The 24631-nt window shown below is 38.3% G+C and overlaps 1 protein-coding gene across 1 annotated transcript in view; it reads left to right on the top strand.

Annotated features, from left to right (window-relative positions):
- The window catches only part of LOC145993742 (nose resistant to fluoxetine protein 6-like), a 50102-nt gene extending 33980 nt beyond the window's left edge, over window positions 1–16122 (top strand). Inside the window, exons 8-14 of the mRNA XM_083129493.1 lie at window positions 1423–1591; window positions 2522–2715; window positions 7105–7234; window positions 8713–8902; window positions 9263–9408; window positions 10732–10834; window positions 15677–16122. Coding sequence (XP_082985619.1) covers window positions 1423–1591; window positions 2522–2715; window positions 7105–7234; window positions 8713–8902; window positions 9263–9408; window positions 10732–10834; window positions 15677–15855 — 1111 coding nt within the window. The 3' untranslated portion in view covers window positions 15856–16122. The remainder of the gene's footprint in view (window positions 1–1422; window positions 1592–2521; window positions 2716–7104; window positions 7235–8712; window positions 8903–9262; window positions 9409–10731; window positions 10835–15676) is intronic.
- Window positions 16123–24631: the final 8509 nt, after the last annotated feature.

Genomic DNA, 24631 nt, shown 5'->3' with positions numbered 1-24631 from the left:
GATTCGAATCTAGGTCTGGGAATAGGTTTGAATTGAATTGTTAGTTTAAGTCCACTTTATGCACAGATAGGCTAATCGGGACTGTACCTACAGTTTAAAGTAGGATCCAAGCCGACGACGTTATCACTAAACAATCGTGAAGTTCCTGGGACCCTGGGCATAGGTGTTCTTTGTGAGTATGTCCATTCATCAATTTCATCCTATCATCAGTAATTCTCATCATGACGATTAGCTAAAAGTGGCCGAAAAGCGACGTAAAAGAACCTAATTTATTAATTCATTCATGGAACAAGTGTGCGACCGCGAATTAACGCCGAGGATTTCCCCCACAAAGAATTTTATCCCCGTCAAAGAACTTATCTTTATCCCTGCGAGGGATTTTTTTTACCCCCTGATACGTTCTACAATATCATTATGTTATTATTATTATTATTAACGAGGTAGTCAGTGGTTTTATTTTTATTTAATAATAATAACGGATGATCAGCGGTGAACAATGAGACTCGTTCAAGTACACAGACTCCTCTCAGGTACAGGGGTAGTGTTAGGTAACAATATCTCACAGCACAGATGAATAAAACCACATTACTGCTGTAGATGAAATGAAAGGATTCATTGTTTATTGCAATGGAAATATGCTTCTTTTGAATGTGAGGATTTCGCTTTAACGGTGTCCCGACTCAGCTATATCACATAACCTCAATGCATAACTATCGGCGTACCTATGGTCGCATAGGCCTATAGCTTCCGCCCCGAACTACCATCCCAAGATGTATGCACAACACTGAGCAATTCTCTTGGTTTTAAAATCTATCGACGATCTGCGGCGAATGTGTTAAATTCTTATGCAAAATCCTCGCTTTTATATCATTTCAAGATCACAGATCAAATACAGATGAATCTCTTGCTATTTACAAAAAGATACTAGCGACAAAACTGACATCTACACAAGTTTAGATTCTCAATTCACGCAATGCATTTTCTCAAATATAAAGATACATTGAATCGCTCAAAATAGAACATAAAATACAATAATTATTAAGCAAGAGATATACATTACAAACAAGGTGCAATTTACATAAAATAACACAAAATTTACTCTTTCAATCACAATAAAGTGACATATTTTCTAGTAGTGACGTCACATAAAAATATGGATTATATCACCCCCTTAGTTTATTTTACTGGCTGGTAACATATACAAATTTGCATACCCCCCAAAAAATCTACCCCCGCCCAAAGCAAAAAGCTTAATTCGCACAGTGCATGGAACATATAACAATATACTGAATATATATCGAGCTAAACCTCAGAATCAATGCAGGTTTATAAGTTAGGAAAATTGCAAAAGGAAGATGTCAGCTTACAAATGATGATAAGTATTTTGTAAATATAGCTACATCGTAAATTTCCTCGTTTCAGACTGACACCAAATTTGCTGGCAGTCATCCTGTTCTCAACTTACCTGGTGAACTTCCTCGGTTCCGGTCCTCAGTGGAACTTGGTCGTGAAGCATTACTCTGACATCTGCCAGGAGAACATGTGGAAGAATCTTTTCTACATCCACAACTACTTTGGATTCGAAAATATGGTAAGTCACTACATTTCTGTTGTATTTTTTAAATGGAATGAATGGATGAGTTAAAAATTTTTGGGTGCATCGTATAGCAATTTTGCACCCTTCAAAATGTACAAGGATTACATCCTCTGACCTAAAACACTTACCTTAAAGTTACAAAATATGTGTAAAGGACCCATTCATAATCGTAGGGAACTCGAATAACTTACCAAATTATATAAACACAGAAAATATGACAAGGTTCAAAAATCAATTTAAAAAGCTATTATTAAATCAGGAATACTTAAATTGTAAATTATAGAAGTTTTGAAACGATATTGTTTGTCTGAACTGTACGAAACCCTCCAAATACCATTGTACACTGCTCCACGAATCTTAAGGAACACCAAGGAAACAAACACAAAACAGGGTTCACCCTGTGTATCATTTTGCAATGTTGCTGGTCATTTTCGTTGCATGTTGCGTCTGTGCCTTATTGGTGTTCATAAGCCCTGATCAAGATCATCCAAAGCATGCTCGATGGGATTGAGGTCCGGTGAGTATTCAGGCCACTCAGTCTTCTGCTTCCAGGAATTCCGACACAATATGTGTGCGGTGCGGGCGAGCATTGTCATCCATAAACAGGAACTCAGGACCAAACGCTCCACGGAAATTGCGAACATATGAACGCAAAATGTTGTTTTTCTCAATTTCGAATGGGGTAGAAGCCTCATCAATCCTTCTCTGCGTACGCCAGTGTACAATGACAAAGCATAAATAAACTTGGGACGATGACGTGCAGAAGACATATTTTATTGCAATATTACTCTCAAGATTTACAATATTCTCTAATACCCTACTGCTCCCATAGTCCCTTGGTGTTCCTTAAGTTTTGTGGAGGAGTGTATATGGTATATATGGAGTAATATAATTTTTTAATCAAATTTCGATCCCTTCTTGCAGTGCCTAACTCACACCCATCAACTAGGAATGGACATGCAGCTGTTTATTGCTTCCCCCCTCTTCGTGTACGCCCTCTGGAGGTGGCCTAAGATTGGATTCGCTGTTGCAGCCACTGCTAGCCTCCTGTCCACCATTCTTCGCTACGTCGTCACCTACAACAAGGACCTGTCGGTCGTCGTTTACTATGGAGTCAAGTAAGTACATGCACGTTCTATGTACACTGCTCAAAATAATTAGGGGATCAGGCAGAAATAAGTAGGGGATCAGACCAGATATCAAAACTCATGTAGGCATACTAATACCAGAGCCTTTATTTCATTCTGAGATTAGTTACAGCAAGATATGCTGCCATCATACCTGATGTTAATGACATTAATGACATGTGACTTGATATGACAATTAGAGCATCAGTAGGACAGCACACAAAAAAGCACAAAATCAGACACAAACACTACAGCAACTCTCCTCTAGTACGGTGTATGGTCTCCCCTAACGGCCAATATTGCTGCACACCTGCGTGGCATGGAATCAATGAGCTGTTGGGGGATACGTCGCCACTCTGCCAGAAGGGCAATTTCCAGCTCTGCCCAAGTTGTGGAAGGTGTTGATCGAGCTGCAACTTGTCGGCCTAGTGCATCCCAGATGTGCTCGACTGGATTTAAGTCTGGAGAGCAAGCTGGCCAGGGCAGATGCTCGATACCCTCCTGGTCCAGCATGTCGTCCACAAACCCAGCTCGGTGTGGACGAGCATTATCATCCATGAAACGGAAAGGATCACCAATGGCACCAGCATAAGGCACGACATAAGGTCGGAGGATCTCGTCTCTATACCTTCGAGTTGTCAAGGTGCCATCGCGTATGATGTGCAGGTCCGAATGTACACCAATACTGATTCCTGCCCACACCATCAGTACACCGCCACCATATCGGGAGCGTTAATGCACAAAAGCTGGGTTGTTTCGTGTTCCGCGTTCCCTCCAGATAAGAGCACGTCGATTGTCAAGTTCCACACTGAATCACGACTCATCAGAGAACAGAACGGACCTCCATTCGGCATGTCCCCAACCACGATGTTCCTCCGCCTAGTTTCTATGGACTCTACGGTGTTGTAACGTTAATGGAACACACACCATGGGCCTACGTGCATAGAGGCCACCCTCATGAAGACGATTCCGGACAGTTTGCGATGACACTCTGCATCCCGTTGCTGTTTGCCAGGCACATTGCAGTAGCGTTGCATTCTGCCCCTCTGTTCCGACGGGCTGTGATTAAGAGATAACGGTCCTCCCTCGATGTTGTTGCTCGTGGACGGCCTTGGCCATGTCTTCTGCTAACATTTCCTGCTGTTTCAAAACGATTCCATAGTCTGGAAATCACACTTTGCGACACTCCAATGACATGTGCTACCTGGGATTCTGACTGCCCAGCTTCAATCCTTCCTATGGCTCTCCAAGCCATAGCTTCTGGTAAATCACGTTGGTGTGGCATTGCCTTTCTCACCTGAACCTTTGCCTTCCCCAACTGAACTGTATCGCTAACCAGAGACGACTAGCATACAACACCAGCACGCACACACTCCTCCCCTCTACCCTTTGATATCACCAGTGCAAAGGTTACGTCATGTTTAAGGCACTGAAACCTTCGTTTATGGGGCTTTAACACCTGATTGTAGCTCATACAGGCGCTGACAACATATCTGGTCTGATCCCCTACTTATTTTTGCCTGATCCCCTAATTATTTTGAGCAGTGTAATATATTAAAAGTTGTGTTGTCAAAGATCCAGGAATTGTAAATAAATTCAATTCCGGTCCGGAAGAGAAAAATCAGCAAATGTAAACGGGTTCTGGACCGTATATAACCTCTTTATCTGTAAAGTATATACAGGGTGTCCGGCTTAGAGCTATAAGAATTTATTGGGAATGAAGGTGTATCCTGATTCACAATACCTTGCCATTACACATCACAAAATGAGAGACACTGGCTCCCAGGTTGTACTCACGACAAAATGCACGTTGCACTAGGGTGACGAGCTTCAATTCGACGAACGATAACGCACAGAACACCTTCTGTTGTGGAGTCCATTCCGCCATGTTTGTTTACTGTGCCCACGCGCATGCGCGATACACAGTCTCGTGTTTTGTTTTTCGTAAACGGCAACAGATGGCAGTACCGTGCATACGGAGGTTTTGACTGTGGCAGGCATTCGTAAACTGTAGTGCATGTTCCTTTAATTATAGCTATAAGCCGGACACGCTGTATTTCAATTCGGTCCCGGATCAATTTAAATTCGGTCCAAGTTCCGTATTGAAATGAAACAACACGCAACTTAGATCGAATTTAAATTGTGCGAGAAAGAACGTTCCGGTCCTGTTATGGAACTCAATAGAACCAATTAGAATTTATGGGTTCTTTGATCTTTGGCAACTCTCTAGTATACCCCGTTGGGAGTTCCAACCATAGGCGTATCTACCGGGTGTGCCTAGGCACATCCTAATGGGCTGCTTTATCAAAGAGAATTAAATATAGATATTTCAATAAGAGAGAAAATAAGCGGCAGTTTGTAAGAAGTTGAAAATGTCATTACCTGGTACAAACGTGTGCATTATCGCTAATGAAACGAGTGTCTATAGATTTTCGGTTTTTGATGTCATTGGAGAAAGAAGATATTTACTGCATTCTACTCTGTACTGCAGCGCTTTTCTTCTATACCTGTCTCAAGCTGCACGTGTCAGAGAGCGCTTTCTCCAAGCTTACCCAAGTTAAAACTAAATGAAGAGCAACTCAGGATAGATTGGAAGCCCTGCTCTTGCTATTTGTGAAACAGGAAAAGGCTTAGTCTATTGATGTAAATGAAGTTATTGACGAGTTTAAGAACATTGTACCTTTTGACAGACGTCTCTTGTTATAGATGACGTGTATTTTGATGTATTTGTTTGTAACATTTATGAACATTTTGTGTGTGTGTGTAATTTCTATGCAATTTGATTTTTTTCCACTACATATATTCAGAAATTTTCAACACTGTCATTTAGTGAATTTATATTCCTTTACAAACATCAGTGCAGTTAAGGAGCCAAGTGATTGTGTTGCAAAATATGCTATTAAAAAGGTATAAGACCTCATTTTTTTTGTGCACACCCAAATATAAAGTTCTAGCTACGCCTATGGTTCCAACATTTCGTGTTGACCGAAAGTGTTGTATTTATTCTAAATATAAATAAATGTATTGCTTAGTTGCTTGCAAAGCATAAGCTGCTTTTGTTCAGTCTTTCAACAGTTACGGTCCAAAATGGGAACTAAAGTTTGACAAAGATGGGAAGAAACGAGCGAAACTTGCATTCATTTATTTTCTTTTTTGGTTTCCCCTTCTCTTGTGCCCCCGTGTTCCCATAGCTATATCTATATAGCTTCCCCGCTTTCCTCCTTGTCAAAAACTCAACAAGATTAAATAGTACGTTTCTACTTTCGCTGTGTACCGTTTTCCCCTGCTTGATTATACAGAAGTGATATTTTAACATATTTTGGAAACGCAATGGCAGGGTTGCATGTAAGCAGCTGATTGCATCACCCAAACTTCCTCCCCTTGGTTACTGTTGAAAATTCGAAAACAGCGCCAGTTTTCTCTTCTTGATCAAGCTACAACTTTTGATTGATTGAATTGTTGTTTAAGTTTGCTTTATGCACAGTAAAGCTAATCGGGACTGGACCTACAGTTTAAAGTGGGGTCCGAACCACTATACCATGTGCCTCCACATCGAACCCGGGACTCCTTGATTACAAGGCAACAACGTTACCACATCGGGGAGGCCCTACAAGTTTTGAATTTTAATTTCTATAATCCATATAAACCATACGCATTGGTATTTGGACCGTTTAGCACAGTTCAGACAAAACATATACGAGGGTAAGTCAAAAATATTACTGGTTAATCTTGAGCAACAAAATGATAAGAACACAAAGAGAATGAGTTTCATTAATTGACAAGAGAACGTCGGTTTAATATAAAGTGTAGTTATATTTGGTCACATGGTACAATTACATTTTGTCACAGTAGCTCCTGTTATCTTGTTTGGTACAGTAGGATGCATAAGTATTACCAAACAAATTGTTCACCATCATATTTACTCACTTTGTTTCACACAATGAAGCGCTTCAAGAATTGGTACAAACGTTAAATATGTTGCTGACAACCTTTTAGCCACCACAAGTGAAAACTTAATGAAAACAATCATGGACAATTTGCGGAACAATCCTTGTGTATCCCACTGTACACAATCTACCAGTTTAACCCGTTATTCTCTTAATAGCAGTTGCATATCATATTTCTTTCCATTTTCAGAAGTAATTTCTCCCGTTAATATAACAAACTCTTAAATTGGTTGTGAAGCAATTAGATACGATCAACAACATAGCGTTTCGTGTTTTAACTAGTTGTGAATGACAGAACAGTTGGCTTACAAAATGCATATCTTATTATGAAAATATACTAATGTGATATTCTGTGTTTTTATGAAATCTATACGCAGATGATATAATTCTCTTTGTGACAACTATCATACTTTTTCCGATGTCTTCATTCCAGAGTTTCGCAACTTTTCAACACAGCAAATTTTTCATACATTCTTCCAACTCATCGTGCAACGACGTACCTGTTTGGAATAGTTCTTGGATATCTTCTTAGGAGAATGCCAAAAGATCTTGCTTTCACAAAGGTAGGAATCGTTTAACTTTACCATGTAACAGGACACAACAGACGTTCACCTAATTGCAGTATTATTTGTGTGTCACCAGTCAATTGCAATATTAAGTTATTTGATTTTTACTATTTCAAATGTTGCTCCCTTCCTCCAGGATCATTTGTAAAATTGTAGCTTTGGAGCGTTTTTGATAACGTCACGTTTTATTGACCTACCTTAAGTTATTCAACTTGGAATGTTAATGTCCTTTTTTAGGGCTTTGGGATATTGGAGCAAGTGTAATAACCAGATAAATTAAAATTAAATAAAAATTAACCAGCAAATTCTGTTTGTTGTTGTTATGTTATTTTTATTTTATTCTTGTTGCTAAAGTTTCAGTATAAAATGGACTTTCAGTACTGTATCTGAAACTTTATGTAAATAAATAAATAAATAAATAAATAAAATATGTTCTTCAAAGTAATACAGGGTCCAACAAAATGATCTCATAGTATTGAAACGTAAATAAAAAAAGCAATCAAATCCCATTCTATATTTTATATATGTTCCATTTTGTTTTAAGGAACAATATCTGGAGATTTACAATGTGTACAAACAAAGAAAAGGAACAGCATGTGCCGTGACAGGGTGTTACAAGAAAGTCTTTAAACGCAAACTGCTGACAACTGACGAACTGAAAGATGCTATTCTTCATTATATCGAAGCAATGCCAGAGTTAACAACTAGACGAGTAATGCAGGAATTCATATTAGTGTAGAGCTTGTAAGGCCTTTTGAGGACATAATCTTAAAAATAGAGTGACGGCATATATTGCTCTTGTTTGTTTGTTTGCACATGTTACGGACCTTCACATATTAATCTTTAAAACAAAATTTCATATATTGTTATTTCGTCTAGTAGAGTAATTTTTTCAAAAAAATTGAGTTACCTTGTTTATTTACGTTCCTAAACTAGGACCCTGAATAAGTACATAATGTAATGTGCTTTGGTATGTTACACCAGCGTCTACAATAGCCGTCTGGGCACTAGAGTACGCAGGGGGGAGCTGACGTGGCTACAGACCCTCCAAACATTAAAAAAAAATGTTTCAAATGAAACCGGTCAAGAACTCTGGAAAACGAAAGTAGTAAATCTTATGATTATAATTTTTGTCTTTGAACAACTTTTAAGGCGAAGTTAAAAAAAGGTAATTGCATAATATTTTATAGCGTATACTTAGAACGCACCTATGTGATATCAATTTTCACAATTCCAGCACCCCCGAAAAAAAAATTGCGTACGCCACTGTGCCACTGGCAACATTTAGCACGCAGCGTTGCCTAGTAACCTTCCTTTCAAAAATAAAACGAACTGTTAGAAATACTACTACTAGACAAATCGCCAATTAAATCCATTAGTGCCGATATGGCAACAACGCAAATTGTGCTATCCGCCTCATTTTCTGTTCCCTGCTGTAGACAAGCTAACTGAAAGATCTCTTCTATGCATTTCAGCCTCAACTTATACTTGGATACACGCTTGCTGTTGGCAGCGGGCTAGCCGCCATATTTGGGCCTTGCCACATGGGAGTGCAAGGGTACAAATACGACGCCTCTGAAGCAGCATTGTACTCAGCTCTGTCCCCGATGGCCTGGTGCGCAATGCTGTGCTTCGGCATCGTTGTCTGCCATACAGGACATGGAGGTAAAATATCTATTAATTGTTAAAGCTAAAGCCATGAAAATAGTCCAGTCAAGGTCACGCCGCCCACTTACAGTGTTACCAATAAGTGACAATTTCAACGGACGAAATCAACCGCATACGTACAACGCGCGAAGTGTGGCAACCCTGGAGAACCAGGGGGGTGGTGGAAGCAAGGGGAAGCTCCGACCTTCACTGGTCTAATTTCGTGACGAGAGTAATACAACTAGAAGAAGAATACTTTTGGACTGCGATTTCTTATAATACATTTTCACCAATATCGAATTAACAGTTTCATTATTGTGGCGTTAATGTCTGGAAATTAACTTGTTAGAATACAAAATGCGATTTTTTGCCTTGCAGGTTACCTAAACTTAGTTCTGACTTGGAAAGGGTTCATAGTTTTCACGAGAGTAGCCTACGCTGTTTACCTGACGCAATTTCCCATCTTCTTCTTCAACGTCGGAACAACAAGGTCTCCAAAACACTTCTCAACGTTGCCAGCACTGGTAAGTGATAGCTTAACTTTATACAACGCAACCATGAGATTGAGTGACTGAAGGTGCGCAAATGATTCAACACTGAGAAGTAACGAATGAAAGGAGCCAAATAATTATAACACCTCCATTTACATCACTTCCATATCAAGTGTTACATTTTCTTTACAAATAGTGGTTCTTATGTTTTCATTCCAAGTAATTCACTACACACTGTTACAGAAGTCTGTGGAGCACGTGAGCCAAAACAAGTGTTCTGCGTAAGTAGTGACTCGAGAGAGCTCGGCCAATGAACGCTTGAGAGAAGTAACTGCACGGAGGGGAAAACGCGACTGCAGCTACCAGCCGTTTGCAGCAGTGCGCACTGCTTCACTCCCTCCACTCAATTTCTCCCCTTCTCTACATGTATGCGCGACGTCGGTCCACAGACTACTGGGACGGAGCATAGAAAACTGTTTCGTTATTCTTTTTAGGTTGGGCCATTCACGTTGACTGCTGTACCGACATAAACTCAAATTACTGGTTATTGTTACTTCTGCGCCACATTTGCACCTGGTGGTGAAAATTTATACTATTTTTTACGTGTGCATTCGTTTCCCCATGTTCTTCATAGCCACTATACCACGTTTCACCGCAATCCGTTACTTGGAACGAGCTACATATGGCTCTGAGTAGGGGGAATTTAATTCTAAGTGCCACATTTGCACCTGGTGCTGAAAATTTCAATTTTTTGTCGGCATTCGCTTCCCCATGTTCTTCATAGCCTCTATACCACGTTTCGCCGCAATCCTTTGCTTCGAATGAGCTACAGAGGGCTTTGAGTAGGGGAAATTTAATTCTAAGCGCCACATTTCCACCTGGTGGTGAAAATTTTAACTATTTGTTTTTCGTCAGCTCTCGCTTCTCCATGGTTTCCATAGCCTCTGTACCAAGTTCCAGCCCAATCTGTTGTTTACAACGGGCTCCAGAAGACTCTGAGCAGTGGAAATGTAATTCTATGCGCCACATTTCCACCTGGTGGTGAAAATTTTAACTATTTGTTTTTCGTCAGCCCTCGCTTCCCATAGTTTCCATAGCCTCTGTACCAAATTTCAGCGCAATCCGTTGCCTTGAACATTCTCCAGAGGGCTCTGAGTAGGGCTTCTTAAATGTGGCCATCTGGTATGTACTTTTTTATGTGTCATTTTGTGCTGTTTTGGTTTTATTGTTGTTTCTACTATAGGCACAGTTTCAGTATAAAATCATCACAATTAAGTTAATAGTGTGATAATGTGATTTTTGTGCCAAAATCTATTTACTTTTTTTTAAAAAAATCTTTGTTGCTGTTCTTTTCAGATAAATGCGTGGGAACTGGGAGCGATTTCCGTTACATCAATACTGTTGACCCTCCTCTTTGACCTGCCTTTCCAGGAGGTGAAGAAAGCTCTTTTGGACAGAGGTGAGTTGGTTTTCCCTAGCTTTGCGCTGGATATATGTGACATCTGCACATTTGCAGCCCGCTGGTAAAGACTTTAACAATGAACTAGTCAAGCATTGGCTCACTGAACCCAGCCCCTATTGAACTTTTCCAATTGATTTACTTCGCATTCTTACCATTTTTGGTTCATCGCGATGAGAATGACCGGCGATAAGATGAAACTGGAAAAATGGATAGGCAACAATACGTAAGGGGTGTGACCTTCTGGTAAGGCACCCAAAAGTCCAGTGTGTTAATTAACGGGGGGGGGGGACGCCGGGGATCCCCTTACATACATAAAAATATCCCTGGCAAAATACAGCAATTTTTCCCTGCCATGTTTTTCCAATTCTTTATTACTTTTGTTTTGACAACATGTATGTGAACTTAACCTCACAGCACTGTAAATGGGCATTTGCCTGTAGTGTTTAATAAATAAATAAATACCCCTCACAGAATATCGAATTGGAAGCCTATTTGACTATGCAACAAACATAATTGAAAAACTATTCGTGTCCACTTTTAAAAAATTTGCTTGTTGAAGTGTGTCTAGCCTTGTGAATTAAAAATCATCATTTTGCAACTGAACAACTCACCGAGCCTACAGCAGGCTGTTTTCCACTAAAGTTTTCATGGCAAAGTTCTGATAGGTAGGCAGGTTGGGAATAGAAATGTGGTCATGTTTTCCTTGATAATACTTCGATAGCTGTTTTTGTGTATGGGTTTTGGTTTTCCTAGATTGTAAATATATGTACTAAGTGTTTGTAAGTTACGTTTAAATGTTATCATAAAATTTAATGGCCCAGGTTAGAAGTAATATCCTAAGGTTCTTAGAACCGCCAGACATTGATTGGCATATACAAATCTGCATACATTCCTAAAAAAAATCTGCCTCCCCAAAATGAATTCACAAATGCGCCACTGAGTGGGCACCCTCCCAAAGCAAAAAGGTTAATTCGCACAGTGTAACAGTCAACCTCACTTCCACGTAGCAAACCCCGGTAGCAGCTTCTGGCAGGCCACCCTTTTCAGCCTCAGCCTCTTTTAGCCTAGTTAAGATTATTTTAGTCCTCACAGATAGTTCTAGTTCTTGTTTAGTTGTGAATGATTGAGTGGAAGTTTTTAACATACATTTTATATTCTTCTTAGGGGCTTGTCCTCAATTTTGTGTTAGGTAAGGGTCTTAACCGCCTTATTGTATCCCTAAGATTGTTTCAGCATGGTGATTGGAAAATTACCTGTTTCAACTAGGTGCTGAAGTAGATGTTGGCTCGAAGAATAGACTTTTCCCAACAGCGTGTCGACGTGAAGAGTGACCATTATCAGAGGTCACTAACCCAGCTCTGTCCCTCTGGTACAGGGTGCGAAATCATTGAAGATTGGTGGGGGGGAAGGGAGATCTTAATCTACACACACACTCACATGCACAAATATATAAATATTTATACATATAATACATATTTATAATAATAAATATACAAGTAACTTAAGATTTAAAATACATTATTATTATTATTATAATTATAATTAGTATTAAGTATATATATATACTTTTATATATATCAGATATTTAAAAGTATCAAACTAATTCCTATGCTGACTGGTTAAGGATGTCAATAAATGACAAAATAGTTTAAATATTTTTATTATCTTTTAATTTTTTGTTTAGTTTTTGCTTAGTTTTTGCTTTCTATTAGTATAAATCAATAAGATATCATAGTTATTTTTATATTGCATTGTTATTTTACCTTTATTATGAATATATTATATCAATATAACATTTGTTATTGGTGTAAGATCTGTAAATGGTCTCTTGAATGAGAGAGAGAGAAAGTATGCAACCCTTACAAACACATTACTTTGTGTGTTTTTCGATACTATCCTTAGTAAAGGATATTTGAAGTAGAAGATAATTGCTCGCCTTTTGTTTTTATAACAAACACACACCCCCGGAAATTTTTGGTGGGGGGATTTTTGAAGCCAAGACTGTTAGTGGGGGGAAATCCACCCATCCGAGTGACCCATGAAGACTGAGACTTATATAACTTCTTTACTCAGCAATCCTTGAATTCCTAGTCTCTGTTTCCTGTCTGTGATTCTGATAGCCAAGAATCGAGAGAATTATATTTCTGTTCTAATAAAATCTGCAATATTATATGGGTGTTATACGGTATGGCGGGCAAAATAGCCTATGTGCTGAAGTGACCACAATATAAAAACCAATCAACACACAGGAAAAGACGCAATCTTGGTCTCATAGAGGATTCATACACCAGAGCCTCGATACTGTGCAAAATGCAGTCCAGGATATATTATGTGGAATGTAGGTTGACGTTTGGGTGTCATCACAAAGGGTCCCCCTCTCCCCACAGAAAATGCATATCAACCAAAACTATATATTTCACACGCATGATTTCATTTCATTCACAGTAACTTATGTTAATTATCAGTTGCGTGTGTTGCAGGAATAGGATAACTTCAAACTGAGTTAGTGTTTTTTGAGGGAGCAACGCTGCTACGGGAAGAAAATATGTTTAGTTTTCCCTCTCTGGAAAAATCACCTATAATACTAAATTTGCATTGTTTTGCTGTTTTATACATACACCATATGTTCGGCTTGCTTTATAATCCACTTGTAAATAATCCACTGTATCAATTTCATCTTATAACCATTCATTCTCATCTTCATGATGAGCCGAATGTGGCAGAAAATAGAAGTAAAATAAAGCAAATAAATAAATAAATCAAAGCATTTAGTTTTCTGTACATATGTTGTGGACTTCAGAGAATGCTAATGCAAGGTGCCTACTAGTCTGGAAAAGCTGGAAATCCTGGAAAAGTCAGGGAAATTGACTCTGTGTCTGGAAAAATCATTATTTTCTACAGTGCATTAAAAGTGAGTTTTAGAACAGAGAAAACAAAGGACAAACGAGAAATTTTAAATTTGTTGTGAACACAGAATATTTCAATTTGATATGTTGAGCATTACCTGTAATTAGATTAGAATTTATATATTATTTGCTCTACAAAAATGTCATGTTTTGAACTACTTTCAAGTAGAGATCTACTACAGTAAGTAGCTGTTGGCATTACCACTTGCAAATTTGGGTTGTGTTTGTTAGATATTAGAAGTAATACAGATTTTATAACTAATTTTTATTATAATTATGTAGCTGCTATTGTGTCATTATGAGTTTTTACCTTATTTTATGGTTAACCTTACATTATCATTTTTACATGTGAAGTGAATATTCTGAAAATATTGTGATTGGTGTGACATTCAGACAAATTTACATTACTTTTTAAATTATTTTCTCAGCACCTTTAATATGTAACTCTATCAATTCACGTAATTTCATTTTCGTTGATCAAAGTTATTTAATTTCAGAATATTCCTCATCCATCTCAATTTTGAACTAAATATATTTTTTTGTAATTGTGACGGGTGTGGCACTTTCTAGACTTGACATTAGGACCTTCCTCAGTTGTTCAGAAACCTCTGTGAAATATGTCGATTTACTGAAATAATTTCATTATATTTTCACAAATCAAACTTTACTCGACATTTAGATACTTTTAGTTTCTAAAAATATTACTACATACTTCCTTTATAAACATGTCTTGCCTGTGACAAATGTTGTGACGGATGTGACATCATGCACATGTAGGATTATTGAACAATGTAAAGGCTATTAAAATTATCATATAAATAGATTCTTCAGACGAAGGTTTGTATCAGAAATGAAGTAGGATACTTCAGAGCTTAAGATATAGAAACAATACATGAGAGAATTAGAACGAAATTAGAATCATTTTAGTTTTCGTATACTATATGAATGCATCATAATGAAACAAAATTAAATGGAAACACCAGACATAAAATCCAATTTTTACTATAAAAAGTAATAGGTTTGAAGCAATATATTTAAAAGCCATGAAACTAATGTTTGTATTAATTATTCCAAATTCTGCATAGTTTACTCTATAATTTCATATATAATGTGTGATATTTTCAATAAAAACGAATTAACCATGTTTGTCCACTTTCACATGGAATGGCTTAGAGGCATTAGATTAGACGAAAACATTTCCTTTAACATATTTGCTAGCATAAATGCTTCGTAAATCCTTCATAAAAAAATCTTATAGCAGTTAGTACGTTACACGGAAGCATTTCATGTAACATTTAGGTTAGCTTTTGCGATTACAATGTGTAATATATACAGCATGAAAGGCGCGTTGAGTTACACCATCTATGCTGAGTGCACGGTGTTTACATTTGAAACAACTAAAATATTCTTCCATACGTGTACAGTAAACGTTGTAAAGTATGTATTTCAGCAGTGCCATTGATTTGTACCTAATACCGTTTTATAGGAAACGTAATTCCTCTCGGTTGAATAGTTATCGGCTTTTAAAAATGTGAAGTGATACATTGTTTACATCTCACGCGGCCGCCATTACATATTCACTCGTGACCTAGAGGTCGCTTCTGATTGGTTATGCTACGAAAAGTGCTACGGAAATGGTTTGAAATGATTGTTTCTACCCTTGAGAAATGCCATGGCATCTGAAATAATACCAAAAGATTTTTGACTTTATACGGTAGGTTTATTTTCAGGGCATAAATGTTAAGGAAAATGTTTTCGTTTAAAGCGGACCTAAATGTGACGACAGCTAAAATATACAAACATATATTTATGAAATGTTCTAATGGCTTGAGACTGGAAAATTTTGGTTCCTGGTCTGGAAAAGTGATGGAAATTTTGTTTTTTATGACATTGTAGACACACTGTAATACACCCTATCCATTATTTCTTACAGAGAGTTCTGCAAACCCGAGCTCAGTTACAGTAAACAGCAGTCCAAAGAAAGACATAAGTGTACCAGCATTGAGGCCACAGAGGAAGGCAAGACCAGAGACTGACCTCCTCTCATCTGGGGTGGATGCGGACGAGGATCTGCTTCACGAAGAAATGGTCCAGGACACAGCATCACTGTGAGAGACATTAATGATCGTGGTCAGGAGACCACCAATCATTGCTTCCGATTTGGTCGAACGACCAATAAGAAAGAAGGATGCTACTTCCCTTCTGTGACGAGTGCAGTGGCGGTTTCAATGTTGAAATCGGAAGATTTCACGGGTGGATCTGCAGCAGTGTGTAGGTCGAACAGGGTGCTACCGACTGAACAGTCGCTTCGTGGATGTTTTGTTTCCACTATTACTTGTATACTGTTATAATATGTAATAAAATGATTGCCATATTGTTTTCTAAATGTTGTGGTATTGTTCAAATCCTTCCTCAGAGTAATCAGGTTGAAGAAATGACAAAATCGACAGCAACTTTGATTGGTTCATTGAATTAGATTATTTTTCACCGCTTTCTGCCACCTTTGGCTAATCGCTATGATGTGGATGAGTGATGAAATTGGTGATGGGACACTCACAAGAGCCTGGGAATGTGAGCATCCCTTCATAAATTTCATATATCATCACCCATATTCATCGTCGCGATTAGCCAAAAGTGGCAGATAAAGCGACGCAAAAAAACTTTAATGAAATCACTGTCTATATGTCTAGAATTGCTTCCATGTCTTGAAAATTATTATCAAGTTGTGAGTAAATTTTGTCTACAATAGGATAAAATATTGATACTTTGAACCAGCTGTCCCGGTTGGTCTTTGGGCCCTGTCAAAGTTCATCAAAACGCTTCTTTATCTTTTTGATTCTTTGGTCAGAAAATTCACTTGAAATCCAACACTTGCCACATATTTTCATCATTTCATCAAGTGATTGAAATGATCCCCGAAGTATTTCTAAGAGATCAGATGCAGCAATAATATGAATAAATTCTGCTTGTGATGACTTAGAAGTGATATTTATCTGCTCCAAGACTTTACAATGAACAGCCAATAGAAAATTAAATTGAAAGATTCAAGACCAATAGCTTCACTTCTTTCATTTAGATTACTGCTTTTTAATATTAGATAAGAAAAAAACTTTCTAAACTTCTCTTTAAGATCATACACAGCTTATTATCGATTGATTGATTGACTGAGTTGGTGCAGGACCGAAACCTTTTTTCTCGCACAATTTCAATTCGGTCCAAGCTGCGTATAGTTTCATTGAAAAAAGGTTCCTGGACCGAATTTAAAATCATCCGGAGCAAAGGTTCCTGGACCGAATTGAAATACTTTACAGATAAAAAGATTCTTTACGGTCCAGAACCCATTTACGCTTGCTGATTTTCTCTCCAGGACCGGAATTGAATTTATTTAAAATTCCTGGACCTTTAACAACCATGGTTTAAAGTGGGATCCACAACTTCTAATCTTCCTGCCCATCGTGTTGGCTTAAGCGTTTTAAGATTTGGGTTCACCCTATTTCCTATTCAAGATTTTAACTCTTGCCGTCGCGAAATACTATTACCAAAATTTATACATATTCCAAACTGTTAAAAATGAAAGTAACGGTTACCTTCCACGGCATCTTTAAGAACCGAATTTAGATTATGACTAACGTGATGTACGTAATGAGTTTGAGGTGCAAGTTGTTGGGTTCTTTTTTGTACGTAAAAAGATAAAAAAGTAAAGTCCTCCCCTGTGCTTTGCACCACGCCATGAAGGTTTTTAAGGGGTTTGGGGTTAGGGCCTCACACTTTCTTGATCACTGCCGAAGCTGGGGGTGGTGTGATCAGCACCACGCCCCTGGCCGCCTTTACCCCCCAGAGTTTCCTCCAGGTAGCCACTTTATAGATGCTGGGTGGGCGCCGGAGCCGCTTGAACAGGTGGAAAAAATCCCGGTTCTCCAACGCCTACTCTTTTGCTTTTCCCTTCTTGTACAATTTCTACCTCTTCCTGTATCCCGTTCTCTCACTTTTTTATCATATCATATTTCCTTGCTCATTACGTGCCCTGTCCCCCTCTAGCATGAACAAAAGTCGTGTTGATATACTTATTGGTGTTCACAGGCGTCTCGTGAACGTATGCTGCGCATGCGTCAATTGTGGGAAAAAGGACAGCTTGCTCTGCGACGACATTCATGAGCATTTCTACATTCTAATTTCTTCATATAGGCTAGGAGAAGTATTTATTTTACACGAGAGCGCTGAACTAAGCTTATATTACATTTCTTGGATCTGAAGTGAAAGAAAGTAATAATTATTTTTCCCACAATTGACGCATGCGTCACTTCAGATCCAAGAAATGTAATATAAGCTTAGTTCAGCGCTCTCGTGTAAAATAAATACTTCTCCCATATGAAGAAATTAGAATGTAGAAATGCTCATGAATGTCGTCGCAGAGCAAGCTGTCCTTTTTCCCACAATTGACGCATGCGCTCACGAGACGCCTCTGATGGTGCTTGAAAGTATCTTAGGTGAGCTAAAACATCCTTGCTTCGCTTTTAAAGTACGACAAACCTTGCAAAACAAAGTGGTGTACGCTTGTGTTTTCTCGGAGTCTTACGTCATCCTGCAGTTTCAACAACTGCGCCTCACAGTGGCCGATTTTGGAACTATTGATATGCACTTTGGCGCGGTAGTTTGCACGTTGACGAACGTTGACGTGCCTGCTTTTGTGGAAGATTCCGAGGCCCTGTTGACGCAATTTGAAAGTTCGATGGAGTCGCGTCCCGTTTCGAAAAGTGTGTATGGCGATCTGTTGAAGCTGAAAAGGAGCTGCTCGTGAGAGGTAGGTATGTAGTAAAAAGCTTAGGCGTGCACAGGCACTGATGAAAGTTCAGTCGGGAAAGAAAAACCTCATTCTATCTCATTGCTTTATTGCATTTGATGCGTACGAAACAGGGGCGTATATAGTGTGAGTCCGGACTCATCGAAAATCCCGTTATTGTAATTTTAAGTTAAATGCAGCAACATAGAAGCAGCATAACTGACGAATAAAGCATGTGAGAGTGTTAATAAGAAGAAATTTGCTAGAGAACGAAGGGGAATACTTGGATTACGTAGAAAATAATGCTCCCCTCCCCCAGTAGTTGCTTGGAACTTTCATTGGCTTGAAAATACCTCATTTTCTTTGAGAGTATTATATCGTTTAATAACGACGGCTATAAGATTCCTCTACACTAAATTTCTAGGTGAAAGCATAACAATATAGGGGCATATAAGTCCAGAATGGGGGGGGGGGGCAAGAATATATCTCACACATGTAATTTGATTTCAGTCCAGTCATTTACATTAATTAACGTGGTAATTTCAAAACTCAAGTGGTGTCTTTTGAGGGGGCAACAATATTATGTGGGCATGAGCGTCGCCAGAAATGTTTGCAGGGGTGGTCGGGCAACTGAAAGAAGTTGAATATTAGATAAATAATAAGTATTATTGGAACGACTGAAGATGACCGGACTCCTCTCCGATTTTCTTCATATTTGGCATACTTACTAATTGAGGCCCGCTAATCATGAATCTGAAGTTACAAGTTGTCGCAAACATCTAGAAATTGCAAAATAAGCGAAAATAAGGCGTTAGTTTTCGGAATAGAAACCGTCGATTTTCGCGACATTTTTTGGTTGATAAGGAAATATATATATTCCTGATACTACCACGACAGCAAATATTAACTGCTTGCCTACCCTAACCACAAGTCAATGGTTCTTGGGTTAGCGCCAATAGTTCATGGGGCTAGCGTCAATGATCCGCAATTATTTTGCAATTTCTAGACGTTTCCGACAAATTTTAACTTCAGATTCGTGATTAGGAGGCCTCAATTAGTAAGTATTCCAAATATGAAGAAAATCGGAGAGGGGCCCGGTCATCTTTAGTCATACCGTATTATTACCACGGTTATAAATGTTATTATACAATAATAAATATTACAAACTAACAAAAATAAATTTTATTCGAAGTAATAATAATAATAATTATTATTATTATTATGTAAATGAGGAGACTCGATCCGCCAAACGAGTGAATACCAGCACAACAATTTTCCATTATTTCTTTTACATTTTATACAGTTAGTGTCTGAAATGCATTTTGATATAAACTTTTGCACGTCTCGTTCAAGAAAAGGCTTTAAATGTTAAGGGGATTTTTTATATATAATGTGTGTTGTGTGACTTCTCACCTGCAACTGTAATTATTAGAAATTTGAAAACTGTGAAGCCATTTGTTCTTTGGATGAAATGTATTTTTCACTCAATGTTTTCGATCCAATGCATATTTACATTGATTATTTTCTTCGAATGCTAACTACATGGACTTTATTTCTGTTCTTAACAATAAGAGTATCAAACTTTCGGCTCTCTTGTATCTTTAAATGAACAATGTCAATTTTCAGGATGGTCCACCGACCCGTTCGATCCCCCTTCCCGACGCCCATGTATGTGGGTAATATGCTTCGCTTATCCCCTGGAAAAATACATTGCTTGCCCCCTCCCTGGAAAATCTGCGGACTTAAATTAGGGGGCAATTGCCCCCTCTTGCCCCTCCGTGCGCATGTCTATGCTAAAAAGTATAAATACAGTTTGTAGTAGCAGCATTTTGCAGGGAAAAGTAATACCTAGGTACTCCCGCGAGAAAGTTGAGAATTTTTGCGTGGTTTATGAATATTGTCTCACATGAATGTTTCTCGTAGTCTTTTGCTTGCAGAAATGCTATAGTCAAGAAAATAAGTGATTTTATGCTGTGTTAGCTATGACTAGGGCTCTGAAGTTGAGGAAAATCCTTTTTCTTCCTAGTGTCCGAAGACGAGGCCCAACATAATGTATGTCCATTTTGGGTCATTGTAGGCCAGAAAAAGGTGGGTTTTATTTGTCCTTTTTTGCCTTTATCGACGTTTTTTTGGCGTATTGATCCTTTTTTAGCTTTTTTTATAGGTCTTAACGGCTTTTTTCTTTTTGCAACTTCACCTTCTTTCGACTACGTTTTTACTGCCCATTCTCAATTCGAATCATCATCAGTTCATCACCTCTTAAACATCCTTTCTGTAGTAAAGAAATATATATATATTTGGATGACTGAAGCAGGTACGGTACAAGATCCTTTAACCGTAACTTGTCTGGAAATGTCGCGCTGTAAGTGGCAACTTTCTCTTGTTTTGAAGCTTTCAGCACGGTGTATAGGCAGGGACTGCAGTTGAAACCTAGTTTCAGTTTCAGTTCGGCCCGGAATGAAACATTGCGGTTCACTTTCAGTTCTCGAACTAAAATTGGAACGAAACCGGAGTATATATATCCGAACTGTAATTGGATTGTCTGAACTTTCACTTCCAGTTTGGCCCGGAATGAAAGTTTTCAGTTCAGTTTCAGTTCTCGAACTTAAACGTTTGAGATCGAGAAAAATACTGAGTAACTTTTACATTTTCTTCATTTAAGAACTGTATCTCACATTGTACTGACAATTGTACTTTTTTGTAATTATTTGTGAAATGAAAACGAAAAGTTTATATGAAACCGTTGCGTCACTTTTCCCGCAGTTCATTCAATTCAAAAAAGGATGAAAATTAACTGTGAAAAAAGTTACGTATCTTCATTACAGTAACCAAATTGTAGTTAATCAAACATACATTTCTGAAAGTAGCATATGACATCACAGTACAGTAACCAAATTGTAGTTAAACAAATACATTTATGAAAGTAGCGTATGTCATCACAGTACAGCAACCAAATTGTAGTTAATAAAACAGATACAATTCTATGTGAGCTGTGGCTAGCTTCATTAGTGTGTCCATTTTCCCGCAAAACTACATCAATAAGATTAATACACATTAGATTTTCCTATGGCAGCAAATTTTCCAATTCATGGAAAATGGCATTTACTCTTTTCTATGTAATTACATAATTTTGTTTGGTTTTCTTAATTCCTGAAAATAGAAAATTAAAATAGTGTATTAACTGTTAATTTATGAAAAACTCAATAAGTATCTATCCTCGATGGATATTTTCACACCTACAAATAACCATGGATTAAAGATAAAGCACTTAAAAATATGCTTCACAAACTTTGGTTGATTGTAAATGATACATATCAATTTTGTAGTACGAGTTCCTCCTCCTCGTATGTAACATAGTATTTGCACTTTAACAGCTATTATTTATATTTTGAATAAAAAAGGAAATTAGGTCATACATAATAAATCTTACAATGTCAATCTTTTAAATGTCTTTCCAAACGAGAATTATGAAAAACGACAGAAAACATGCGAGCATGAAAGACAACGACTATTCATCTTCCTCCTCGACGAACTCGTAAATACTACTGGAGCTAATGGAGGAACTGAAAGAATTTTCAACTTGGTTTAAGGCTGGCAAGTGTTGATCAGAACGCTTTTGGAATAAAGCATTCGTCCACAAGACCATGAGATCATCAAGTGTTGGAGAGGAAAGGTTGTACCTCAAATCTGACATTACAAACTTCACACTTGAGAACAACCGCTCCACGCTTACCTGGGTGGCTGGTGCAGCCAAAACCACCATGGCAACAGAATAAAGTTCTGGCATGGAATGCTTTCTCCTATCCCAGAATTCTAATACGTTGTTGTTCCTTGGCAATCGTGGCGTCCTAGCTCGAAAAACCTTCAGCAAGGGAAGAATATTCTTCTTCGACTGACCTCCGTCTGCAGTAATTCGACTCGAATATTTTTCTTTAAAAGAAACTCCACTTCATCCTCCTCGTCCAGATCTGCCGTCACATCTTCAGTGTCTCTAGTATCAGCTTCTAGAGTATTGCCTTTAGTATTGCATTTCTCTAATTGCAGCCACAATTTCATTTTTTGTTTTTATGCAGTAAGACAGGTCGATTCGGAACGAAGACGGAGATATCTTGGGTCCATATAAACAGACGCCACAAAAGCAGGATTCTCGAACAGCTTAACTTTCCTTTCTTCCATGTGCAGCACAAGCTGTTTGGCGGTTTGGGAACCAACGCGCTTTGTACGGAGTTTGCATTGTACCCAAGTTCCCAAAAGGTCTCCCATGAGGAGCTGTTCACGCTGTAAGGAAGCCATAGCCACCTTGACTGGTTGTAAAGAGTCAATGAGTGTTTTGGTGGCACAGAAGCCATCCTTGGATATGTCTATCTCATGTGGATTCCAGTTGTCCGGACAAAAATTCTGCAGTGGCAGCAAAAACTCGAGCATTGAGATGCATGAGTTCCATCTTGTGGGGCAGTCAAGTGCAGGAATATTGAGTTAGACCGCGTGAATCAATTTGATATTTTTTGATGTGCGCAGTCGTTGCAGAGGACCCTCATTTTTTGTATTAGTCCTGACACGTAGGTTGATTTCAAGGTGTCAGCCACAGCAAGATGAAACGTATGTGCAGCACAACGAATGCAACTCAGGGCGAAGCCACTTGTGGAACATTCCTCCAATCCCGACATAATGATTTCCTCCTGAGTTTCATTTTCGTCAAGGACTGACCCAATGTTGATGTTTTCCTCATCTAGGTCTTGGCCCTTTGAGTTATTTTCTTCTACAAATTCCATTACTATTTCCCCTCCTTGCAACTGATCATCATGGAGCAAGGTGGCTGCTTTCACCATATTACTGCCATTATAACAGGTGAGGGAGTATATCTGTGACTAATCATGTAACACACCATTTATGAGTCTTCTAATATTCTCACCTGTGTGAGATACAAGTATTTCTTTAACGGTGAGCGTCCTTAGCTGTACTGTCATATCTGTAATAAATTGCACGTTAATTCCAAGAAATCCTCTTCCGAGCCGTGATACTGCATCGACTTTTAAAGAGAGTATCTTCCCCATGAACTCTGATGACAAGTTATTTTTTGTTATTTGTGCTCGTTTCACAACTTCATTCTTCACAGTACGTGAAGTAATGGGTCGTCGTTCGTCGCGTTGCACTGCATTAAGAATGGGCTGAATTATTTCCTGCATCCCAGCATAATCGATTATGGAAAATGGACGACTATTTTCAGCGACCAGTTTGACCAGTGATGTCAGTAGAGTCTACCGTCAATTCTACACAATTGAGAACACTTGCCTTCCCCAGTTCCCCATTGAAAGAAAATGTATTGTGGTTTAAGCCGACAGTGTGTCGATCAAATTTCTTTCCTGACCGCACAACCAATGACCACCACTCTTGGATAATGTCGATATGAGAATTGTTTCTTGAATTGCTCTGCAGCTGTGGTGAAAAACGCGATTCCAATGTGGATTTGATTAATATCTTGTATGAACAGGGTTATTTATAGTACCTGGATTTAAACAGTTTGATGGCATGGTAGTCTGGTAGGAGGCCACGTGATTGGTTGGGAACGGGAATGCAATGCGATGTAAGGCACTGTTGGAAAATCTTATATACTTCATGTTCCCTTCCTACAGATGGTGACTCAATAGAAACTGGACGGGACGGACCTTAGTGACTAGTGTGTCACCTACTGACTATTTGAATCAACAATGTTATTTTTTATGTTGTAACAATATTACATTTATTTTGTTATAATTGAAATCTGGGCTATAAAATATGAAAAATTACACCAAACACGACCAAAATATACGAATTACAAACATATTGCAGCTCAGAAGTAATAAGTACGTGTCCATATTATTATGTAGCTTATTGGAAGCAATGAGTTCGTGTTTGGTGTCATTTTTCACTTATTTCATACAATTTTTAGTTATATAAAATATTGAGAATTCAGGGGGAACACAGAAATATTCAGTTATGTCAAGGGGGACTGCCTTAATGGCATTTCGGATCTTATCTATTTCCAAATATTCGGATCTAGCAGCCCCCAAAATACCAAAAATTGTTCACTACGAAGTTTTATTCCGAAACAAAACTTAAACTGAAAGT

The sequence above is a fragment of the Lepisma saccharinum genome, chromosome 10 (genome assembly GCF_977018435.1).
Source record: "Lepisma saccharinum chromosome 10, izLepSacc3.1, whole genome shotgun sequence".
In the NCBI taxonomy this organism is placed as follows: domain Eukaryota; kingdom Metazoa; phylum Arthropoda; class Insecta; order Zygentoma; family Lepismatidae; genus Lepisma; species Lepisma saccharinum.
This window is presented reverse-complemented; position numbering and strand designations above follow the sequence as displayed.